General features: G+C 37.8%; 2 protein-coding genes across 7 annotated transcripts in view; both read left to right on the top strand.

Annotated features, from left to right (window-relative positions):
- LOC127164128 (protein NLRC3) overlaps window positions 1–23551 on the top strand; it is a 551968-nt gene that overhangs the window by 381632 nt on the left and 146785 nt on the right. The gene's annotated exons all lie outside the window — the stretch shown is intronic.
- LOC127164127 (NACHT, LRR and PYD domains-containing protein 3) overlaps window positions 1–23551 on the top strand; it is a 169752-nt gene that overhangs the window by 48946 nt on the left and 97255 nt on the right. For 2 of the 3 annotated variants that reach the window (XM_051107849.1, XM_051107852.1), the window contains exons 10-11: window positions 80–253; window positions 14297–14343. In XM_051107849.1, the coding sequence (XP_050963806.1) occupies window positions 80–253; window positions 14297–14343 (221 nt within the window). Of the gene's footprint in view, window positions 1–79; window positions 254–2481; window positions 2683–3349; window positions 3647–14296; window positions 14344–23551 lie in introns of those variants that run through there. The other variant, XM_051107850.1, reaches the window with a different exon arrangement.

Genomic DNA, 23551 nt, shown 5'->3' on the forward strand with positions numbered 1-23551 from the left:
TCTTTCTTGGTGGATCTACAAGACACTGGGTTGTCTGATTGTCAAACTAATGTCATGTGGTCTATTGTTGTGTTTGTAGGTTGTCTGGTTGCATGGTGACAGAGGAGGGATGTGGTTATTTGTCTTCAGCTCTGAGTTCAAACCCCTCACACCTGAGAGAGCTGGATCTGAGCTACAATCACCCAGGAGATTCAGGAGTCAAAATGCTCTCTGAAAAACTGGAGGATCCAAACTGCACACTGGACAAACTCAAGTATGTTGAGTATGATAATTCTCTCTTTTTTGCTACAGCATGGGATTAATCAGTGCATGCTGACAAATAGTTTTTCTGTCATCATAGATTATAGTTATATGGTAAAAAAAAAAAAAAAAAACCTAATCAGAAATCTCACACTCTCTAGTTTCTGCATGGGTGTGTTGAAAGTCAGTATAACCAATTAGGATTGTCTGCTATCACTTTTATAATTTGGGCATAGGTCATGTTATGGGCATAATTGGGATTAACATTCAACCGTTCTTTTTCATCAGTATTATTTATGATTTGAATTTTGTGAAAAGGATTTCCTCTTTTGCTATGTTATAAGCCATGCTTCAGACACTTTCACTTTCATTTTCAAATTTGTCATCTTGGTGTCACTTTTTACAAGAAGAGATATTTGTCTTTTGTGCTTACATCTATACACCTTTCACTTTTTAAAACTAAAACAAATGCGTGAAAAAATGGATTCATTGTCAGTTTAGCAAACACTGTGAAATCAAATTATTATGTAACAATTAATATAAACAAATACGACAGCCTTCCTGCCCACATGCTGTATTATATATTGACTAATAAATTATAGAAAGTTTAACAAACACTGTGAAATCAAATAATAATAAAAAATAAAGACCAGCCTTCCAGCCTTCCTGCCCAACTCCGGGAGGGGACAGAGCCTAGACAGCTGCGTTTTGTGTATGGCAGTAAACAGTGAGGAGAAGCAACATGAGCGAGTGTGAGAGGACCAGTACTTTTACTGTACTTAAATTGAAAATAAATACATGATTTCTTACCAAGAGTTGCTGAACAATGAATCATGGTATGCAATCTGTGATCGTGTTCAATTGCTGAAGATCGCAAAAGCGTGCTGTCACTTTCTTATACGTGCTGTTTTGCCAGTTTTACTTTTGCTTTTGTAATCTATCACGTTTAGCAAGGAGGGGAGAGGATGGACAGGGGGACACAGGCCTGCAAATGGCCGCTACTTTGGCACGACACTTCTCCAAATGAAAAGAATATACCTGCAGTAGCCTGTTAGATGATCTTACAAAACTTTTAGCTTCACGTTTTCCTAGTTAAATCCAATAAATAGTCAATGAACAAGATAAACTCTGTACCTTACCTTTTGTGTTATATTCGTCAAGTAATCCATGACAACTTGCATAATGTAATTACTTTCCTTTATTTACAGGTATAGAAAAATATCAATGAACTTTACAGAAAGATATATAAATAAACTCTTACAAACATTTGTATTTGTAATACCAAATCAGTAGTTGTGTATAGACTTTACAGGTGTTTCTGTTTTATGATCATGGGAGCAAGGGTGTTTCTGATTTGCTTTCGACACAGCCGATAGCACGCAGACAAAATCTTGACATAATTTCTTCAGATGAACTTCAGATAAAAATTCTTCTAAACATTCATTAATCTTAGTTAATTTCAGTATTTAATAACACATTGTTACAAATTAAATGTTGCTAGTATGTTATTTCATGAACTCAAGCTAACATGAACTAACAGTTGTATTTTTTAACAAAGATTACAGCCGAAGCGCTCACACTGAAAGTGCCTCTCTCAGTCTGTTCACATGATCAGTAAAATCTGATGCTGAACTCTGCTGCGGTTCTGCAGCAAGCGCTGTATGGAGCAGAGCAGACCATGTACTCACAAAGGGAATCCTATGTGTATATCACTTTCTTCTTTCAGACGAATCCAATAAGAGTTATATTAAAAATTGTCCTTGCTCTTTCAAGCTTTCAAGATTAGACAATTTCACTTTTTCTAAGAATAGTACTGCATGTGTTTAACTCTCTGGGGTCGAAAAACGTGCCGGCATACAGATCGTACAGATAAGAGCAATATATCAATGGAATCTGTAAGGAATCTACTTTTATTTGTGTACACTTATAAAAACAACAACACTCTGTGGTTTTGTGAAATAAAGCAAACGAACAGGGTATTCAGTCTGCTGCGTTGTTCTCTGTGATCGTCATTAAGAAATGTGTCACTAAAATGAACTAAAACTCCACGAATATATAGAGACATAGAGACATGAGAGATATATCTATAGAAAGCCTGACATGTCTACTTTTAAATTAAGTAAGTCTTATCGAAAACAAATATCATGTGTTAAAGTTATCTGTATGAAACCAATGCCATGTCCAGTCTCTCTCGTCAGACCTAATTATTTTTAATTTGATCACACCCACGAGCTACTTTAGGTTTGATATTATAATCAGCCACGTGGAGGCACAAGCGGCGTACCGCCCACATCAACGTAAACAAAGCAGGAGACTTCACTTCATTGTTTATCTCGGCTACTTGCATCTTGTTACTGGAAGAAGACGCGCTGTGAGGAGTAAGATTTATATTTCCCTCAGAGGAAGAGTGTGTTGCGACACATGGCGAGATCCACCGAAGGAGTAAGTCTTTCTTTTATTAGTCTACTTATGTTGTTGTTACTGTGACATATAACTTGTACACATTATAGTAGTTAGACTTTTTTCAAACTATAAGTCCTGACTATGTGTAATCAAGTGAAACGTTATGAAGTATGTTTCATTTCATTGCATTGAAATGTTTCATGACGCCAGTATGTTTTTAATGTTCTATAAAATAAAAATGACTCAATATAAAAGTAATAGTGTTTACACTTTAACACTGAGTGATAGTCTAAGATTGTTTAGACAAAACTACTGTAATATACTCTATTCATGAATAGATGTTTATGACGTGCTTAACAATAATAAATTAGTTTCCCAGACTTAAAATGGTTTTGTATTGTATAATACATACAAAGCATGCTTGTGTTTATGATTATAAAATCATATTTATTTATTTATTTATTTATTTATCGTATAGCAATAGGATAATATTAGTTTATTATTAATACTCTGTTCATGAATATGTTTAACATGCTAAACAATAATAATTAGTTGCTCAGATATAAAATGCCATTTTTTAAAGATAGTATAAAGCATGCCTATGTCTATGACTACAAAATCATACATATGTATATATTACAGATGCTCCTGATATTAACTTTTTACAGAGTTTTTTTTTTGTTTGTTTGTTTTTTTTTTTTTCTAGTGATCTGATACCTGCATCACAGATGAATGCTACATGAATTCCACATGAAGAGTGCTGTACCAGCATCAGATGTTCAACTACACTGATTTTTTTATTGTAAAACAATTTCCTGGACTACTTATGATGAGTTTTGTTTCTTAAATCCATGGAAAGAAGCAGCAATCAATTAAATATCAGGTATAATTTACTTGTTTCACTTGTTGAACAGAATTCAGAAAACAGTTTTCAGGAATGACACAAAGTCTGTTCACGTCTCTATGGTTAGATCGGTGTAGTCAATAATGTGCTTTTGACCTTCATTATGTATGTTTTGATGATACTGTGTTGTAAATAAAATACAAATAGTCTAAAACTCCATTCTTTAAATATCTCATTGTTTCTACCTGACAGTCACAGTCTCACTGATGGGCCATTAGAGGAGGGTCTTTTGTCTCTCAGGTGTGAATCACTAAATATTCATGGTCATTGTCACTCCGTCGCATATTCCCTTTCAATCACAAAACATGTCTTAGAAAATTTAAATCAATATATTGTTTTCTGTAAACGAGTGAATGAGATGATTTTCACATCATTTTGTAGAAAAAAAAACTAGACTACCACCTCCAGTTGTCAAAAGTCTAGTGAACTACTGTTCTGAATGTGTTTCATGGCCTTATTTCAGTGACTTAAAGATTTTAGTTTTAACCATGTATAAATGTTGTTTTCTCAAAAACACAAACATGTACATTAATGTTGCTTGCATATTATTGTAGCCCAGTTTGTGCTGATTACAATGTAATCAGACTTCAGCAATTAATATGTTTTTAGGATACTGAAAAAAACACAAATGTGAGGGCATGTCAAAACTTCTCCGGGGTGCCAAAAAACCATCAGACCCCAGACTCCAGACCCCATGAGGTTGTATTTTCAATTGCAACAAATTCCTACTGAAGCCAAATAAAAAAATAAATAAATAATAGTTTTTTTTTTTATTATTTTTTAGTTTTAGTTTTTTGGTACAGAGACTACTTACAAAGTTACATCAAGTGGTACAGAGATAATAAAGATAAACGTCTATGCCAGAGTACAATTTACAGACTGAGACCTGAAGAGTAATACTCAGAGAAAAAGTGTTTTTAAGAGGTTTTTGATCGATGGAAGGATGACATAGAGGAGAAGCAGATCAGATAAATATGTGGGACCAAAGTTATGGAGAGCCAGTGAAGGTGATAGGGGATTGGGGTAATGTGATCATTCGTACTTTTATGTGTAATCAAACTTTTTCCAATATCTTAGAAAGAAAAGTTCGAAATAGGCATATAGCTACTTAGGGAAGAAGGATCAAGACAGGGGTGACTGCTGCAATCTTAAGCTTGGCGGGTACAGTTCCAGTTGACAATGAAGTATTAATGAAGTGAGTGATGGGTAGTGACAAAGTGGGCAAACAATTCTTTAGTAAAGAGGTAGGTGCAGGATCAAGAAGACTAGTAGAGGAATTAGACATCCTGATTATCTCATCAACCACTGTGGGGACAATAGAGTCAAAACTAGAGAAGCTGTGATTATGGCATAAAGAGAGAAGTTCATTAGTGGGAACCAAGGTAGGGTGTTGGCAGATATGAGATGTTTTACTCTGAAAAAGTTCAGGAAAGCATCACACATTAGATCAGAGCCCTCTAGAGACTGCGTGGGAGGCTGAGTTAACTTTTTAATCGTAGTAAATAATGTTCTAGGCCTGTTTTTGGAACTTATTAATGAAAGTAGTAGAAATAAGATGATACCAAATACTGAAACCAGGAGAGAACGCAGGTTAGGTTTAACAAAGTTATTAGATGTTTGCCAGGTTTCTGTGAGCATCAGCATATCACAGTTATTGTCAGAGATGAAGTCCTGAAGAAACATTCCTTTCCCAGTCAAAGACCGAGTGTTGAGTAGAGCAAAATGACCACTTAGCTGCACACTCTTATTAAGCACGGTCATCACTGGTCTAAGTCATCACTAGCAGCCTAAGTGACAATAAACAAACTCTGCGATGTATATATGTAGAGGACGACTTCCATGTGCTTAATCTATGAGACCAGATAGAGGGGATAGATGCAGGCGAAGAGTAGTTAATGTTCAGGAGACATTTTGGTGAGTGATGAATATAGCGGGGCTGACGAGCAATTCCTATAGTTTTACACAGTCCATATGTGGCAGGATCCAACTGGGAAAAACAGTTCAAACTGTTTCAAACTGCTGATGTGTGACCAAATTCCATTTGAATGGAAAAAGCACAAATAGCAACAGAACACAAGAGGCCATCAGTCTCACGGCCAAATGAGATTTATTTGAGAAAAATATTCACAACACTCACCACAAGTATACACAGATCACACAACACTGGTCCACGTTAGCCAGGCCAGACAGGGGTACACAGGGCATAGCACGGCGAGAAGGTGGACACCCACTCATCGGCAGTGCCCAAAACGAACCAACAAAGTTAGATCCAGGCTGAGGGCTCTTGAAACTCTGTGAAGTGAGGCCACGTAGCACCACGTTAGCCAAACCTGAGACAAACGGTAGATATACCAGTCATGACAAATCAATGAGAAAGTGAATACTCACTTTCTCTTGTGGTGGTGTGAGGCGTGTAGCAAGTTGACATCCAAAAGAGGATAGTTCAAAACTTTGATTATAAAGCGATTTCTTGAGACAAACGTGTTCACAACAAAAATAGTTCACACACACAAAAAGTCATAGTTCAAAGTCAAATGCACAAACATTTTTTTTTTTAATTTGACCTTAATTTTGTGATGACTGTATTCAAAAATATTCAGTAAAGGCCTAATTCACACCAAAAAAATAGCTATAACCATAAAGTTTTAATTACCATAGTTGACTGTTTTTTTCTTTTGCTGAACAATAAAAACATTGACAGCTAATCAGAAATAAAGAGGTCAAGTAAGTAATGTTTTATTTATATAGTGCCTTTCAAAAACCCAAGGACATTTTACATAAAGTTGATAGATAACATGAACAAAATACAAATGTACATGAACATAAATATACAATCACAAGATCAAACGAACAAAGCAGACAAAGATCAACTTGTGCAACCGAAAATTTATGCAAGCAACATGGAAATGAAAAGTGAGGCAGACAGTCAATTAACAAAGCATATTTTAAATAAGTGAGTTTTGAGATCAGTTTTAAAGGTCTGGAGTGAAGAGACGGCACAAAGGTTTTGAGGAAGTTTGTTCCAGAGCTTGGGAGCTGAACTGCTGAAAGCCCTGCCACCCATAGTAGATAGTCTGTACTTGGGTACCGTAAGCATATTCCCAGAACTCGATCTTAGAGTACACGTAGGGACATAGGGGTGAACTAATTCTGAAAGGTACAAAGGTGTGGAACCATGACAAGCTTTGAAAACTAAAATGAGTATCTTAAACTGAATGCGATAACGGGGAGCCAATGTAACTGCTGTAAGACAGGAGTGATATGGGGTGATTTTTTTATTTTTTTTTATATGTAAGGGCACGATAAGTGTACATTAGTTTCTAATGTAAGTGTTATCGTAAGCATTTAAATGTAAGCATTTAAAGCAGCAGATTATTTAACTGCGGCAAGTCAAGTCACCATTTTTATAGCGCTACAGATTGAGTCAAAGCAGCTTTACAGTATTAAACAGGAAAATAATGTGTTGAAGGAACCAAACCTCCATTGTTCTTCTCTGGCCAGACGAAACCAGCAGTTTAATTCCAGGCTGTAACAAAGTCAGATTGTGCGGAGGACTCATCATGTTCCTGTGGTCTTGTCCCGATGGCCATCTAGGTGACGTGGTATTCACTGGGGATCTGTCTCTAAGCTCATCTAGTTGACGTGGTCTCCACTGACATTCAGGGCTGTAGAGGTCGTCTCTAGTTGCTGATCCACCATCTGGGCTGGGTACGGACTGGATCTGGTGACTGTGGTGACCTCAGAATGAGAACGAAACAGACTAATATTAGCCTAGATGCTATTCTTCTTATGATGAAACAAGTACATTGGTGTTATTGGAAGTTTCCCTGTTCCGGTTGACCTAATTAATGCAGCCTAACAATCCTTTAACAGATTTGAAGAATAGAAATGTGTTATGTGTTATGTGTCACCACTCAGAATTAACTGAATGTTATCATCGCTTTTCATGGATGTTAATATAGTTATCATTAGTTATTGTTCTTGGAGTGAATGAGTGGGTCTTCAGGTACACACTTACCCCTAACATAGATCTGGGACAGGATCCTGGAGTTTCTTCAGACAGCATTATTCTCCTCGCTCTGAATTTGTGTTTGAGGAGCTGGTGCCATGACTGCAAACATAGACAGGAAAAACAGATCAGATCAAAAGGAAAACCTCCAATTCTAAAAATGTATATAAACAGAAATGACAAACTTCTGATCATTAGAACTTCTGAGATATCTCACACATGTAAGGTCTTTTCACATAATGTAAAGTCTGTAAAATAACTTACATAGCCATTTCCTTCAAGATTCATAATTCATATTTCACAAGAAGAAAAAAACCTGCACATACTGTATTTTGCACTGGTAGGCTACCTGAAAGATAAAATTACAACAGTTACCCATAAAAAAATAACTAAGATGTAAACTACTTTTTTTTTTTTTATTACTTATAAAGTACCATATCTTTAAATGAATATTAGTGAAGCAAGGGTGAACAAATTGCAAATAAGTTAACGTAACTGACTTACATGTGGTCTATTCTTGGAGGATTTCTGAAGTGTCTTTATCAGAGTCTGAGAATTTCTGGGAAAGAGGGAATGACAAAACCAGCACACATTAAATTCAACCTGAATCATTATAATTACCAATGTACGTATTGAGACATTACTTAAATTATACTTAACATTTCTTTTGTTTAAGACAAATGGCATTTTGATGTCATTCTGTTGGTACTGGTTCAAGAATAACTACATCCATCTCAATACATTAGTTGAATTTGGTCTGTTTTATCTTGTTCTCATTATCCTCATCCACATTAATATATGCATGGGAAGAAGGACAGTTACTTTTCTAATATGAATGTTGCATTATGTACAAATTAAAACACATACTTGTAGTTTTGATTAGTGAAACTCTCTTCACTTGTACTGGCTTTATGATGTGAAGGAAACTCTCTTGTACATGTTTACGATGATTTGCGTCTTCTAGATGGGTGAGATGTGAAAAACAATTTCCGGTAATGTGCCTCATTTCTGTGTAGCCCTTGATGATGTTCATGACCTTTTAGAGTTTTTCAGAGAAACATCAAAACTAATACAATATAATGTAATATATTATCATATAACATAATATATAATATTAGCCATGTGTGAATTAGCCTCTTTGAGTCTGTGCGTCTCTCAAAAATGTAATAACACTTACTATTATGATCTTCATTAAACCGTTACCATCCTTATACAAAACATTATCCCATCAACACCATCTTATTACTGCTCAGTGTTTCAATTATTAATGATAGTGATTATAATAATAGTAATAAAAATAATAATAATGAAAACACTCATAATATTACTAAAACCTTGAATAAATATGTATAATAATATGTGAATAAATAATTAGGATAAGGGATAGGTGAGTCTGTAAGCAATTTTTTCCAATGCGTTATGTGAATAGTGTTGTTTCTGGATTTCCAGTTCAAGAAGATAGTTTTCTTGGTGATGGCTAAAACTACGAGGAGTATCCTTTTGTTTGTTATTTCCTGATTGAGAGTTGATAGATCACCCAGTAGACAGAGTGAGGGGGATAATGGGATGCTGCAGGCCAGGAGGCGGGATAGAGTTTCAGTGACATTTTCCAAAAGTGTTTAATGGGTGGGCAGTGGATATATGTGTCCGGACAATTTTGTAAGTAGTGCGAGCAAGTTTCTGATGTAAATCCCATTTTATACAGCCTTTTCCCAGTGTAGTGTGTTCTATGAAGAGTCTTATACTGTATGAGCTAAAGGTTGGTGTTTTTAGTCATAGAATCGTAACCCTTTTCACTGGTGTGCTCTCCCAAATGGCTCTGCGTTGTGTTGATGTAAGGAGTGAATGAGGAGGACACCAAGATTGCCGTTGAGTCAAAGCAGAGTAGCTTTTCTTTTTATTGAGCTCTTTATCCATATCAGTCATTATCAAGTAATGTAGTGAAAAGCATCTTCCTTCACAGCCACCACAGAACTGCAACTTCCTTCCCATGGGAAAACACATCTGTGTTAGTTAACAAGCAGCATCAAAATTACAATATATATCCAATTATGAAAAGGAAAGAATATAGTTGTGGCTTCTCTTAAATGGAAACTATTCACAATGTTACAAACTTACTCAAACACAGGAAAAATGAACTTCAACATAGTACAAATAAAGATAAATGTTAGAAGTATACAGAATACAAAGAATAAAACCCCAAAATACTCAGATAAAGCTCAACACAATACAACCACACACATGGAATTGACTAAAAAAAATTACAAATAATGAACCATACATCAAAAATGAACACACATACACATTAATGAACATGTAAACAACAATATATTTATTAAATTGGCATGGATGACTAATATAACTAAGTAAACAAAATAGATTTCACAGAAAACAGGAAAACCCTTCTTACTTTCCCATAGGGAAACAGCCATGGCTAAACAACAGTAAAGGAAGCTCACACAACCATAAGCGACAGCTCCCCCTAAGGCTGGGAGAACATATTACATCTTCCCTACAGAATAAGTATTTTTACAAATTTGAGTCCAGAAGTTGGTATCAGGAGCAATAGAAAGGTCTTCTTCCCATTTGATTGTTGGTAAAGTTATGGTTTTATTTGAATTGGTTATAATTTTGTATAATTTGGAAAGTAATTTTTTCAGGGAGGATATATTAATGGTTCTATTGATAATTTTAGATAAAAACAGCTGATTAATTCAAGAATTGGTCCCGATACCGTACTCCTGGACTAAGTAGGAAAATTAAACAAAGTTGTTAGACTAAAAAATGTGACTAATATGTGTGATGCCTTTTTCTACCCATTTATGGAAACTGAGTGATTTTTTTTTTCTTGTGCAGTCAGGGTTGTTCCAGAGTGGGGTGAAGTTAGATGGAGCCTGATTGGAGTTTGTGATTTGGTGATATTTCCACCAGGCTGTCAGGGCCAGTTTGCCTGTTTAAATGAAACAGTTGTTAGACTGTCAAGTTTTCACAGAGTGACTGTTCTATGTCTAGCCATATGATGTCTGACTGAGTGGGTGATTTATATATGTATTGAAGTTGGTATGGTAGTGAGTAATGGTAAAAATGTGGGGCTTCTAAACCTCCTAATGATTTGGGTTTTTGTAAAGTGCTTAATTTTATCTGTGGTGGTTTATTTTTCCAGTAGAATCGGGTGATGATGGAGTCTAGAGATTTGAACCAAGTGAGAGTAGGCTGGGTTGGGATCATTGAGAGTAAGTAGTTTATTTTAGGGAGTACTGTCATTTTGACTATAGCTATTCTGCCCTGGATGGAAAGTGGTAAATTGTGCCAGCGGTGACGGTCATCTTCTAATGCTTTTAGTAAAGGAGTGAGGTTGAGTCCAGACAGTTCTGACAGCCTGGAGGAAATCTTAATGCCTAAATAAATGATGTGATCTGTACATAGAGGAATGGGTGATACCTGCACTACCACATCCCATTTGGTTTGATGTAGTGGAAGAACAAAATATTGTTGCATAATCTGAGATTTTAGAGTATAAATCAGTGATTTATAGTATATTATACTATAGCACTGTAGTTAGTTGTCGATGTTTTAAATTCGCATCTGAAGTGTCCTGCTCTGTTCAGTGCGCAGTATCACGTGTGTAAACAAACGGCATGTGTTTTCAGTGATTCTGCCTCTAGAGGTCTCTCTCATACTGTTTAATGACACCGGAGCCTTTTCAGTCTAAGACGCAACCCAGAAAAACTATCACCATGGATTTATAGTGATAACTGATAGTTCTGTCAATCAACTATCGGTGCCGATTAATCTGCAACACCGATACATCGGTCGACCTCTAGAATAAAGTTTACCATAGAAATTTTGTAATATTGTATTTATTTCTTGTGGAGAGTTAGTAGACTTCCCTTCTGAGTCCTTAATAGTTGCAATTGTTATTTTTTCTCTGTTTCTCTTGATTTGATTGGCCAAATATTTACTGGATTTGTTGCTATGATGGTAGGTTTCTTGACGGAGTCTATGAATTAGAAATTGAGTTCTTTTATTGATGATTTCGTTTAGCAGGAATTTTTTGTTTTCTTAATATATTATTTATTACTTCTGTTGAGTTATTTGAGAGATATGTTAAAGCTCCATCTACTGATGTGCTCATGTAAATTAGCTGGATTCCATATGAGTGTTACTGGAGCGTGGTCACTGATGTTGATGGGGTGGATTTTGTGTTCAGAGATATTTGATATGATTGAATTACTAGTTAGGAAAAAGTCGATGTGGGAGTAGCAATGATGAACCGGCGAGTAAAATGTGTATTCTCTGTCAGTTACTGTAGCCTCCAATCGTCGCCAAGGCCAAAATCTCTCATAAACTGTGTTATTGTGTCAGTGGATTGCCAGTGTTGTTTGTTGCTTGTGGATCTGTCAAGTGATGAGTCATTTACAGTGTTAAAATTGCCTCCTGTAATTACTGGACAGTTGGAGAAATTTGAAATGGAAAAAAAAACCTTTTTTTTTTTTTTTTGGTCTGAGAGATAACGGCATGGATATTCCAGGTTTTGAAATTGAGTTGCATGTTGAGCTAATATTTCTATACTGACGTGTGTGTGTGTGTGTGTGTGTGTCAAACATCAAATACAGAACAGTAAAACATAATAACACTAGACAAACCTAAGCATTTACAACAAAACAAAAATCAACACAGAGTTTGAAAAACAAAACATAGGTGAGTGAGGTGCATACTTGTATAGTGCAGAAAGACGTTGGTGCATTATATGATAGATGCAGGAAAAAAGAAAAGGGGGAGGGGGGGGACGTTCAAGTGTGATATATTATGGCTGGGATGATATTGTTGAGGGGAGGGTGCTAATAGAGCCGGGGGGGTAATGTCCTTGTCTTTGAATAGCTGTCCTTCAATGTACAATTTGTCCACTATGAGTATTGCTCTTCTGCCTACTTTTATCATTTGCTTACAGATGTGGATTTGCTGTTTATGTCTATGGATGATTTCTTGTGGAAACTGGTCGTTAAGTCTGTAGTGAGTGCCCTTTAACTGCCTGCCCTGTTGATGAGCCAGTGCTTTTGTTTGTTTAAAATGTTTGAATTTGACAATGATTGGGTGAACACAGTGAATGTCGTTGACAGTTTCTGTTGGGAGTTTGAGCTGTTTAACCATAAAATCCTCAACTGCTTTCTTGGATGTGGGTGAAGGAGATGAGTTGGATGAAGTCGGTGAGCCTAATATGCCTGGCTTTTTGGCTTTTTTTTCCATCCCATGGTGCAGAGTCTATTGTAGCATTCGTCGATGTAGTCTTCAGGTGATCCAGGTTGGAATTGTAATCCAGTTTATTGTATTTGTGGGAGGTGAAGTGAATGAGAAAAGGAAAAGAGGAAAAAGTCTAAGAAAGGTTTATGGCTTCTTGCAGCAGTGCACCGCCATGTTAAATCACACACCGTCTTGCCAGAGTTTAGTGTTCACAGAGCCGTCTCTCCAATCTCCAAAATAAATCAATGTAATTAAATCTGTTTCTGCTCACCTTTTTGTGCTTCAGTGAAGGCAGTGCACTAATTTAGACGTGACTAAACTGACTGGAACTATAAGTGCATTCAACTGTTTGAACGAAGACCAGCCAATCAGAATCGAGTATTATTAGACAGACCAATGGTGTTGACAGTAAACACAGTCTAAACTAAAATGTAGAACCTGAATTGCATCAAAAATACAGTATATAACGTTAGATAAATAGGAATAGAATGACACTATTTTTATGACACACAATGTGTGAATGAAACACACTGACAGCACATGAAGTTACTCCAACTCAATTTTAGTATGTAGGTGTCAGTTAATCTGGTCTCAGTAGCCTGAATTTTTCACAAATTTAAACATTTTGAGCTTCTAGAGGAAGCATTGCAGTGAAAAATTCAGACTTCACATCATGCCTGTGATTAATTAGAAATAACTTAGGCGCTATAAGCGTTGTCTGATGAGGAAATTCCTTCATATGAAAGAATTGCTTAATTGATTAAGCTTAATAACAACACTAAACAATGACGGTCAAAACAAAGTTACAAATACTAGAAGCCATTGATCACTAAATATGTATTTAGTCTGATCTAATGTTTGATCCACATCCATGAGCGGTTTCTGACAGTCCAGTGATTCTCTGTGCAGCTGCTCCACTGTGAGCTCAGACCAGAGCGATTCCTTCCACCGGCGGGATTTCATCTAGATTAAATATTTACAATCTTCATATCTTTCATAAATGTTTATTTCAACAAAGAATGTATGATGATATCATATGATGTTAAGATTCGATATTTAAAGAAGTGATTGGTGAAGAAGCATGTAACTCATGTGGGAGCAGAAATCACCTTTGTTAAACAAATTATAAAATGAGTATAAATGGTCATCTGTTAAATAAAAATGCATATTCATGAAGTTTTTATAAATTTGCGTTGTTTTGTTTGATTTGATTGATTTGTTTGTCATGTTATTTTATACATTTACATATACATGTACATTTATGGTCTATTTCTGTACTTTTAACATTTTTCCTGTGTTTCAAAACTACAGAAAAATACTGTAGAAAACATACAGAAATATTCTGTAAAATTGTTTTTTTTTTGTTTTTGTTGTTTTTTTTGTTTTTTTTACAATGTACTAAATGTGAGATACACAGCCCTACTAGCAACCACTATAAGCACCTTAGCAACTGCATAGCAACAGTTTGTTGACTGAATGTGTCTGTGTGTGTTTTCTAGTGTTGATCATGGAGGAGAATCCAGGATTACAGCAGGACTGAAGAAATGTATGTTTACACACACACACACACAACACACACACATACAACACACACACACACACACACGTGCATGCACACACGCACACACACGCACACACACATCTCACACATCACGCACACACACACATCACGCACACCACACACGCGCATGCACATACGCACACACACACACACGTTGTGTTTCCATGGTTTATGGGGACATTCCATAGATGTAATGGTTTTTATACTGTACAAACCCTATTTTCTATCGCCCTACACCTATACCTAGCCCTCACAGGAGACTGTGCACACTTTTACTTTCTCAAAAAAAAACATTCTGCATGATTTATAAGCCTGTTTCCTCATGGGGACCTCACAAATGTCTGGTATTACTCACAAAATTTACTGGTATTACTATCCTTGTGGGGACATTTGGTCCCCATAACGTGATAAATACCAGGTGCACACCCACTGCTCCGTGTGTACACACACACACACACAGAGAACCCCCAACTGCTGCCCACTGCTCCGATATCATCATTTTACAAGAAACCTGGTGTAGAGGGGATGAGTCCACTGGCTGTCCCTCAGGATACAGAAAAATTATATTTTCTTCAATCAAACTTAAATCAACCACACAGGGAAGAGACTCAGGAGGGATGATAATCTGGACTAAAACCAAACTGCCCATAGAATTAGTCAAAAGAGACCAGTACCAACTGTGGCTGAAAATTAATATATCAACATCTCAGCCCGTCTTCTTGTGTGCCATATACATACCACCCCTCGAGTCTCCCTATTTCCAAGAAGAAACTTTTCAAAACATAGAGCAAGAATTCAGCCATTTGCAGGACTTGGGAAATGTGCTGTTATGGGTGACTTCAATTCTAGAACTGGTGACAAATCAGATTTCATAGAATCACAAGGCACCAGATTTGTTACCGGCATTAACACATTTTTTCCTTCCCACCCCCCTAGACAAAACTGTGATCAAACGGGTAACTCTCACGGACGGCAGCTGCTGCAGCTCTGTCAGAATCCGGCTCTGTACATCGTCAATCACATGTCACAGATCTCGATCTTTCTTCTTTAAGAGCATTCACAGTCAAACCCTTGAAACCTTTCTCAGACCACAGCCAGATCACCCTCTATATTAAGCAATCTGAAACAGTACCCAGTCCTATTAGCACACCATATCAAATGCATAAAATGTTATTTAAATGGACAGAAAACAGTACCACTAACTACATTAATGCTATTGAATCTTCAGAAATACAGTCCCTCTTACATTCTTTCCAAATACAGGAATACCTTAAAAATTAATTTGGCATCAATCAAGCAGTGAAAGATATAAATTATATATTCTACAAGACAGCACAAAGAAGTAATATGACAATTATAAAACCAAAAACTGTACACTGACAAAAACTCAGAAATTTGTCCAACCAAAAACACCATCAGTCAGGAAAACCAGGACCTCCGCCTTCATTACCGTGCGGCACTAAGGCAAAAGCTACACTTCGCCGGAAAAAAGCTCAATTTCTACAGGACCAGTTTGAAGAAATCAAAAAACCAATCAATTCAAATAAATTCTGGGATAAATGGAAAGTATTATACAAATCAAATCAAGAAGATCTGGCTATCCAAGGTGGAGAGATATGGAAAAATCTTTTCCAAGAACTATATAGTTTCACTGAAGTTCAAAACTCTGATCAAAATAAAAAAATTTAAAAACTAGACATTTTGGAAAAATCAGTTAAAGCGAACCAAAACACCTTAGATTTCCCCATCACAATGAAAGAGTTGGGAGATAAATTGTGAGGCCTCGAGCCCAAGAAAGCCTGCGGTGTTGACGGCATCCTGAACGAGATGAAATCATCCTGAAACTCTTCAATAATGTTCTGTGTGTAGGGTTCTTCCCTGAGATCTGGAACCAGGGCCTCATCAGCCCGATTTACAAAAATGGAGACCCCAACAACTACCGAGGCATCTTGTGTGAACAGTAAACTGGGCAAGGGCCTCTGCAGTATCTTAAACACAAGACTTTTAGACGTCCTTATAAAACACAATGCCTTGAGTAAATGTCAAATTGGCTTTCTCCCAAAATGTCATCACATTTTCACATTACAGACATTAATTGATAATTATATCAAAACAAAAGAAACATTTTTGCTTGTTTCATAGATTTTAAGAAAGCATTTGACTCAGTCTGGCATGATGGATTATATCTAAAAGTAATTGACAGTGGTATAGGGGGGGAAATTCTATGATTTGATTAAGTCAGTGTACTCAACCAGTCAATGTGCTGTCAAAATTGGAAACAAAAGAACTGAATTTTTTCATCAAGGGCGTGGAGTGAGACAAGAATGCAGTTTAAGCCCCACCCACTTCAACATTTACATCAATCAATTGGCTAATTCACTAGAACACTCCCTTGGACCTGGTTCTCCTGTCGCCCACTAAAGAAGGGTTGCAGGACATTTACATTTATTCATTTAGCAGACGCTTTTATCCAAAGCGACTTACAGGTGGGGAATACATCAAGCGATTTGTCCTAAAGAGGCAAAACGACTTAGGAAGTGCTCATAATACCATATAACAGGCATTGTTCAGATAAGTACAGCTAGAAAGGGAAAAAGAGTAGAATTTTTATTTTATTTATTTATTTTTTTTTAAGTCAAATAGTGTCGAAAGAGCTGGGTTTTCAGCAGTCGCTTGAAGGTTGTTAGGGAGTTGGCATTCCGGATAGCGGTGGGAAGATCATTCCACCAGCCAGGGACGGTGTAAGAAAATGTTCTGGAAAGTGATTTTGTGTCTCTTTGTGATGGTACAATGAGGGTCGCTCACTGGCGGATCTCAGAGTTCTGGAAGGAGTGTAGATTGGTAGCAGTGAGTGGAGGTAGGCGGGCGCCGAGCCTGTGGCTGTTCTATATGCAAGCATCAGTGTCTTGAATTTGATGTGAGCCGCAATTGGGAGCCAGTGCAGGGTGATAAAGAGAGGTCCTTTTGAGAGATGGGCCCTTTTGGGCACGTTGAAGACCAGTCGTGCTGCTGCATTCTGAATCATTTGTAGAGGTTTGATGCATGAAGGAAGACTGGCTAGAAGAGCATTGCAGTAGTCCAGCCTAGAGATGACCAGGGCCTGGACAAGAAGTTGAGTGGCCTGCTCTGTTAGAAAGGGCCTGATCTTTCTAATGTTGTGTAGGGCAAACCTGCAGGATCGAGCAGTTTTAGCTATATGGCCTCAGCTGGTCGTCAAAGATTACACCAAGATTTCTGGCAGAACATGATGGGGTAATTGTTAATGTACCTAAATGGATGGTGAAATCATGCTGTAGATTCAGAGTGGCAGGGAGGACAAGGAGCTCAGTCTTTGCCAGGTTGAGCTGTAGGTGATGTTCTTTCATCCACTCTGAGATGTCCGCCAAGCAGCCTGAGATCCGTGCAGCTACCGTTGGATCATCTGGTTGAAATGAAAGATAGAGCTGCGTGTCATCAGCATAGCAGTGGTAAGAGAAGCCATGTGCCTGTATGATGGGCCCCAGTGATGTAGTGTATATGGAGAAGAGGAGGGGTCCAAGAACTGATCCCTGAGGAACCCCAGTAACCAGATGATGTGCTTTGTATACCTCCCCTCCCCAGGCCACCCTGAAGGACCTACCTGTGAGATAGGATTCAAACCAGCGAAGGGGAATCCCTGTGATGCCCAGTGATGAGAGGGTGGACAGGAGGATCTGATGATTCACTGTGTCAAAAGCAGCAGAAAGATCCAGCAAAATGAGTACTGATGATCTGGAATCAGCTTTTGCAAGCCGCAAGGCTTCAGTGACTGACAGTAGTGCAGTTTCAGTTGAGTGGCCGCTCCTGAACCCTGACTGGTTAGCATCCAATGAACTGTTCTGTGCAAGAAATAGTGAAACCTGGTTAAAAATGACTCGTTCAAGTGTTTTTGCTATGAATGGAAGGAGAGAGATTGGTCTATAGTTATCTATAACTGTCTAATGTAGTTTTTTTGAGTAATGGGGTTACTCGAGCTTGCTTGAATGCAGTGGGGAAAGTGCCTGTGAGTAGAGATGTGTTGATAATGTGTGTAAGTGCTGGTAAGAGTGTAGGAGAGATTGCTTGGAGAAGGTGAGAGGGGATAGGGTCTAGTGGGCATGTTGTAGGATGGCTGGAGAGGAGAAGTTTGGATACTTCTGCCTCAGAGAGGGGACAGAAGGAGAAGAGTGGGGTGTTAGCTGTGGATGTTGTCGGTATTAGTCCCTGTACATGTGGGGCCGAGACCTGGCTGCTGATAGTTGTAGTTTTGTCAGTAAAGAATGAGGCGAAAACATCGGCTGTTATAGAAGTAGTGGGGGGTGGTGTGGGAGGGCAGAGGAGCGAATTGAATGTTTTGAAGAGGTTACGTGTGTCTGGAGCATTGTTGATCTTGTTGTGGAAGTATGAGGATTTGGCAGTATGGACTTGAGCAGAGAAGGATGAAAGCAAAGACTGATACATACTCAAGTCAGATGGATCTTTAGATTTGCGCCATTTTCTTTCTGCTGCCCTAAACCTATTGGAGAGTTACTGCCAGTCCTGGGCCCTGACAGTAAAGCTCCAAAAAACTAAAGTCATGATCTTTCAGAACCACTCCAGACCTCAGGGACAAACACACACATTTACACTATCATACAGAACCACTGAACCCACAAAAACATACACTTATCTCAGCCTAAACATCACCTCAACACGTAACTTTACTTTGGCTGTGAAGGAGCTCAAAGAGAAAGCTCAAAGGGCTTTCTATGCCATTAAAAGATCAATTAAAATTGACATTCCAGTCCAAATCCAGCTCAAACTTTTCAAATCAATAATTGAACCAATTGTACTATATAGCAGTGAGGTTTGGGGTCCATCTATAAAATTTGATTTTCTGAATTGGGAAGAACATCCAACTAAAACTCTACACCTAGATTTCTGTAAAAGAACACTCAAAGTCCAAAGAATATCACCAAACAATGGATGCAGGGTTAGGCCAATATCCTCTCCTTTAACATCCAAAATAGAGCCCTGGAAACACCTGAAGACAAGCGACTCCAGCACATACCATTATAAAGCCCTAAAACACCAAGAGCAAAACCCCACAAAGAGTCCCCTCCTTCAGCTTGTGCTGACTGAGACTGACTGAGCTCACGCCTGTAGAGATCAGCCAGGCTCAAGACTCACAGGCCCTCAAGGCCCACACAAATTATTATGTCACCCACTGGACAAACACCATTAAAAACCAACACAAATTAGAATGTTATTCGGCACTAAATCGAGAGTACACCATGGCAAACCACCTGAGCACAGTGACTGATGTGAAACTCAGGAAAACATTGACGATGTACAGACTCAGCGAGCTCAGTCTGGCCATAGAAATGGGCCGGTGCAGACAGATATGACTCTCCCGTGAGGAGAGAATCTCCCAACAAACAAAAAAAGGTTGCCACAACGTCCCCCTGAATGGCATCTGCGAACGTCCCCTGGACGTCATCGTGTAGGGTTTTTTGGACGTCATGAGGACGTTGCGAGTTCGTTCGCGGGACGTACCGGGGACATTCGCAGAACATCCGGAGGATGAAACGGGGATGCTCGCGGGACGTACCATGGACGTTCATGAAAACATTGTGGGGACCTATAGCGAACGTTCGCTACAGGTCATTTTAATATATGTAACCATGTCATTAGTCAGATCAGACAAAATTGATCTACCCAAGGAATAAACACACAAGCAATAGTACGTTAACAATACTTTTTTATTTGTTAAAATATTTTTCTTTTGTGTGTGTGTGTGTGTGTGCATGTCTGTCTGTCGTCTGTTCCAGATGTTGGGCGTTTTCCAGGTCTGATTCCACCCTTATGTTCGAAACCTAAAACAACATAAATGAACAAAAATCAGCAATGGTTGTAAACCTTAACTTCGTTTTCACATAATAACATAATATTCTATCAAACTGAATCAACTGACTACTCATTATCTGCACGAATGACACCTGCATAGAATTTCCTGATTGATAGCCAACCTCTTATGATTTTTAGGCCATTGTTCCTTTTCTATGTGCGTTTATCAAAAATGCACTTCACACAAAAGCGCCAGCATATCGCTGTTTGTTCAATATTCAAGTTGAATATCTGTCAATATTGTATACGTTTAATTGTTTCAGCTTTACGAAAATCTGATATATGGCAATATATGTAAAACACATCTATAATATATGTCCATGTATGGATTACACAGATATACAAAATAGCCGCTTTCAAATATGTAACACATATTTCCCCAAATACACACATATATGTCTTTATAATACATGTTCATATATGGGCAACAATGTATATGTAAATTAAATATATGTTAAATATAAGTTACATATATTTGAACTAAAAATTTAATGGCAAAATATAAATGGCAAAAACACAATAAGAGTAATGTTTAAAAAAAACTTTTAATTAACTGATCAGCTACAAAACACAATAATATTAACACTTTTTTTAAAAAAGTTATTTAAAATGTATTTAAAGGGATACCAAAAATGAAAATTATGTAATGATTTACTTACCATCATTTTGGTCCAAACCTTATGAGCTTCTTTCTTCTGCTGACGCTAAAGGACGCAAAAGGACGCTAAGTTATGAAGGTTGTGTAACGTTGTCGTCCTTTTCCCCTCAGCTTTATAACAAATAATGGCTTCCCCTGCGACTAGCAACAAACCTTAAATATTGTAGAAACTGTTATAGCGACCTTCACGTCAACACTGCATAGAAATTAATATCTGTGAGAAACATTCAGGATTGTTTAGGGTGCACATCATATAAATATCATCATAAAGCGATATTACCTAATAAAATACATAATGTAAATAAAGTAAAACACTTACTTAAATATATATTTTAAATGAGATAAAACACTTACTCCTAGGGTTTCCCTGTTAAAAGTGACCTCCACCTCAGCACTGCATAGCAATTCAGATCTATGAGGAATGTTTAGGTGCACACAGCACATTAAAATCACCATGAAGTAATATTACACATAATGTAAATGAAGTAAAACACTTACTTTTGGCATTTCCTTGATATAACCAACTTTCCTGTCTGCTCTGTGTTGTGATTGAAAGAAAATATCTTTCAGGAAGTTCAGGAGAGCACAGCACATAAATATCACTATAAATCCATATGACGTTATAAAATACAAATTTTAAATGAGATAAAACACTTACTTCAAGTGTTTCCCTGTTAAAAGTGACCTCCACCTCAGCACTGCATAGCAATTCAGATCTGTGAGAAAAGTTTAGGTGCACACAGCATATTAATATCATCATACAGTAATATTACAAGTAAATGAAGAAAAACACTTTGTGTTTTCCTTGATAAATCCAACTTCCCTGTCCGCTCCGCATCGTGAGTGAAAGAAAATATTGCTCTGAGAAACAGTTTAAATACATAAATTTTGCTATAAATCAATATGACGTTATAAAACACTTACTTTCCCTGTTAAAAATGACCTCTACGTTAGCACTGTAATGCAAATGAGATCTGTAAGAAACGTTTATGTTGGTTTAGAAGCATACAGCTATAAAATACATATTTTAAATGAGGTAAAACACTTACTTCTTACGTTTCCCTGTTAAAAGCGACCTCCACGTCAACACTGCACAGCAATTCAGATCTGTGAGAAACGTTTAGGCTTGTTAGGCACGCACTGCGTAACGTTAATATCGTCATAAAATAATATTATCTTATAAAACACATATCGCAATTGAGGTAAAACACTTACTTCCGGTGTTTCCTTGATAAATGCCCTGTCTGCTCCGCATTGCGAGTGAAAGGAAATAACGTTATCTCTCTGGGAAGAAGTTCAGGAGTACACAGCTCTCGTCTGTTCCGCATCGCGAGTAGAAAAAAATATCTTTGAGAAAAGTTTAGCGGCATACAGCACATTAATATCGTTATAAAATGATATTATATTACAAAACACATTTTGTGCGTAAGATTAAACACTTTATTTCGTTGTTTCCCGTCCTCATATCCGCATCGCGAGGGAAGAAAATGGCCTCTGTGAAAAATATTCCAAATGGGTGAGGCGCGCACACGAGGAAATGTCCCGGATGTGACTAATACGGATGTAAGGCCGTACATACACTAGCTAGTGTTTAACACCACAAGTTTAAATCTTTACTCTAAAAGTCCTTAACGCCAGGATTTTAACACCGCGATTTTGCTAATGATCCATTCATAGACTCTTATCTGCTCATTAAAATCCAAACAGCAACTTTTTTATATTATTTTATAAATAAATAAATAAATAAAAGGTCATTCACATGTTTGTACAAGTTCTTTATCATATATGGCTCATTCAAACAGTGTTATTACAAATATGCACATATATGTTCACATATATTAACTATCGTTTTATATATATGTTCATATATGGCCATATATCTGTCACACCCCTGGACGTTTTAGTTGGTTTCTCCCATCATTTCCCCCTTCAGATCTGTGTGTTTTGGTCTCCCCCTCATTGTCTGCACCTGGTGTGTTAATCAGTCTGTCTATTTAATGTGTGTGATTACCCTCCTCATGTGTCAGACCTTAATGTTACCACCCTGTGTTCCTGTGTTTCCCGAGTTCCTTGTGGATATTATTAAACTGTTCGTTTCACTACGTCGTTGTTCGTCTGTTCCTGCCTGATACGTGACAGAAGGTCTGACCAAAACAGTTTTTTTTTTGCGAGTTTCCCCCGTTTTGTTTCTCGTTAGTTTTTTCCAGTCTTTTGGTTCCGTTGTGTTTCCCCCATGGATCCCCTACTCCGTCCGGAATTCATCCTCCTTCGGCTGAAGCAGGGGGATTTACCGCTCGAGGGATTTACCGTCTTGTTCCAGCTAGTAGCTCACACCACCAGCTACCCGGACGACGCGCTCTGTTTTTTATGACGCGAGTTTAAACGCGTCTTGCAGAGCGCAGTCGTCCGAGGACGGTCCTCGAGCGGATTTCGCCACGTTTGTGGAGTGGACATTGGCGAGAAACCGATCCTCGTTCCCCGCCTGTTCCATAGAAAATCTCGCCGGTGCCACTCCGGACCCAGAGCCCAGCCAATCACCACCCCGACACGCGGAGCACGTGCACGAGCCCACCGTAGGCGGAAAGCCCGAGCCCAGAGCGACAGAGCTGCACGAGCCATCTGATCAGGTGCGAGAGCCGGCTATTATGACCG

This window comes from Labeo rohita, chromosome 4, assembly GCF_022985175.1.
Source record: "Labeo rohita strain BAU-BD-2019 chromosome 4, IGBB_LRoh.1.0, whole genome shotgun sequence".
NCBI lineage: Eukaryota > Metazoa > Chordata > Actinopteri > Cypriniformes > Cyprinidae > Labeo > Labeo rohita.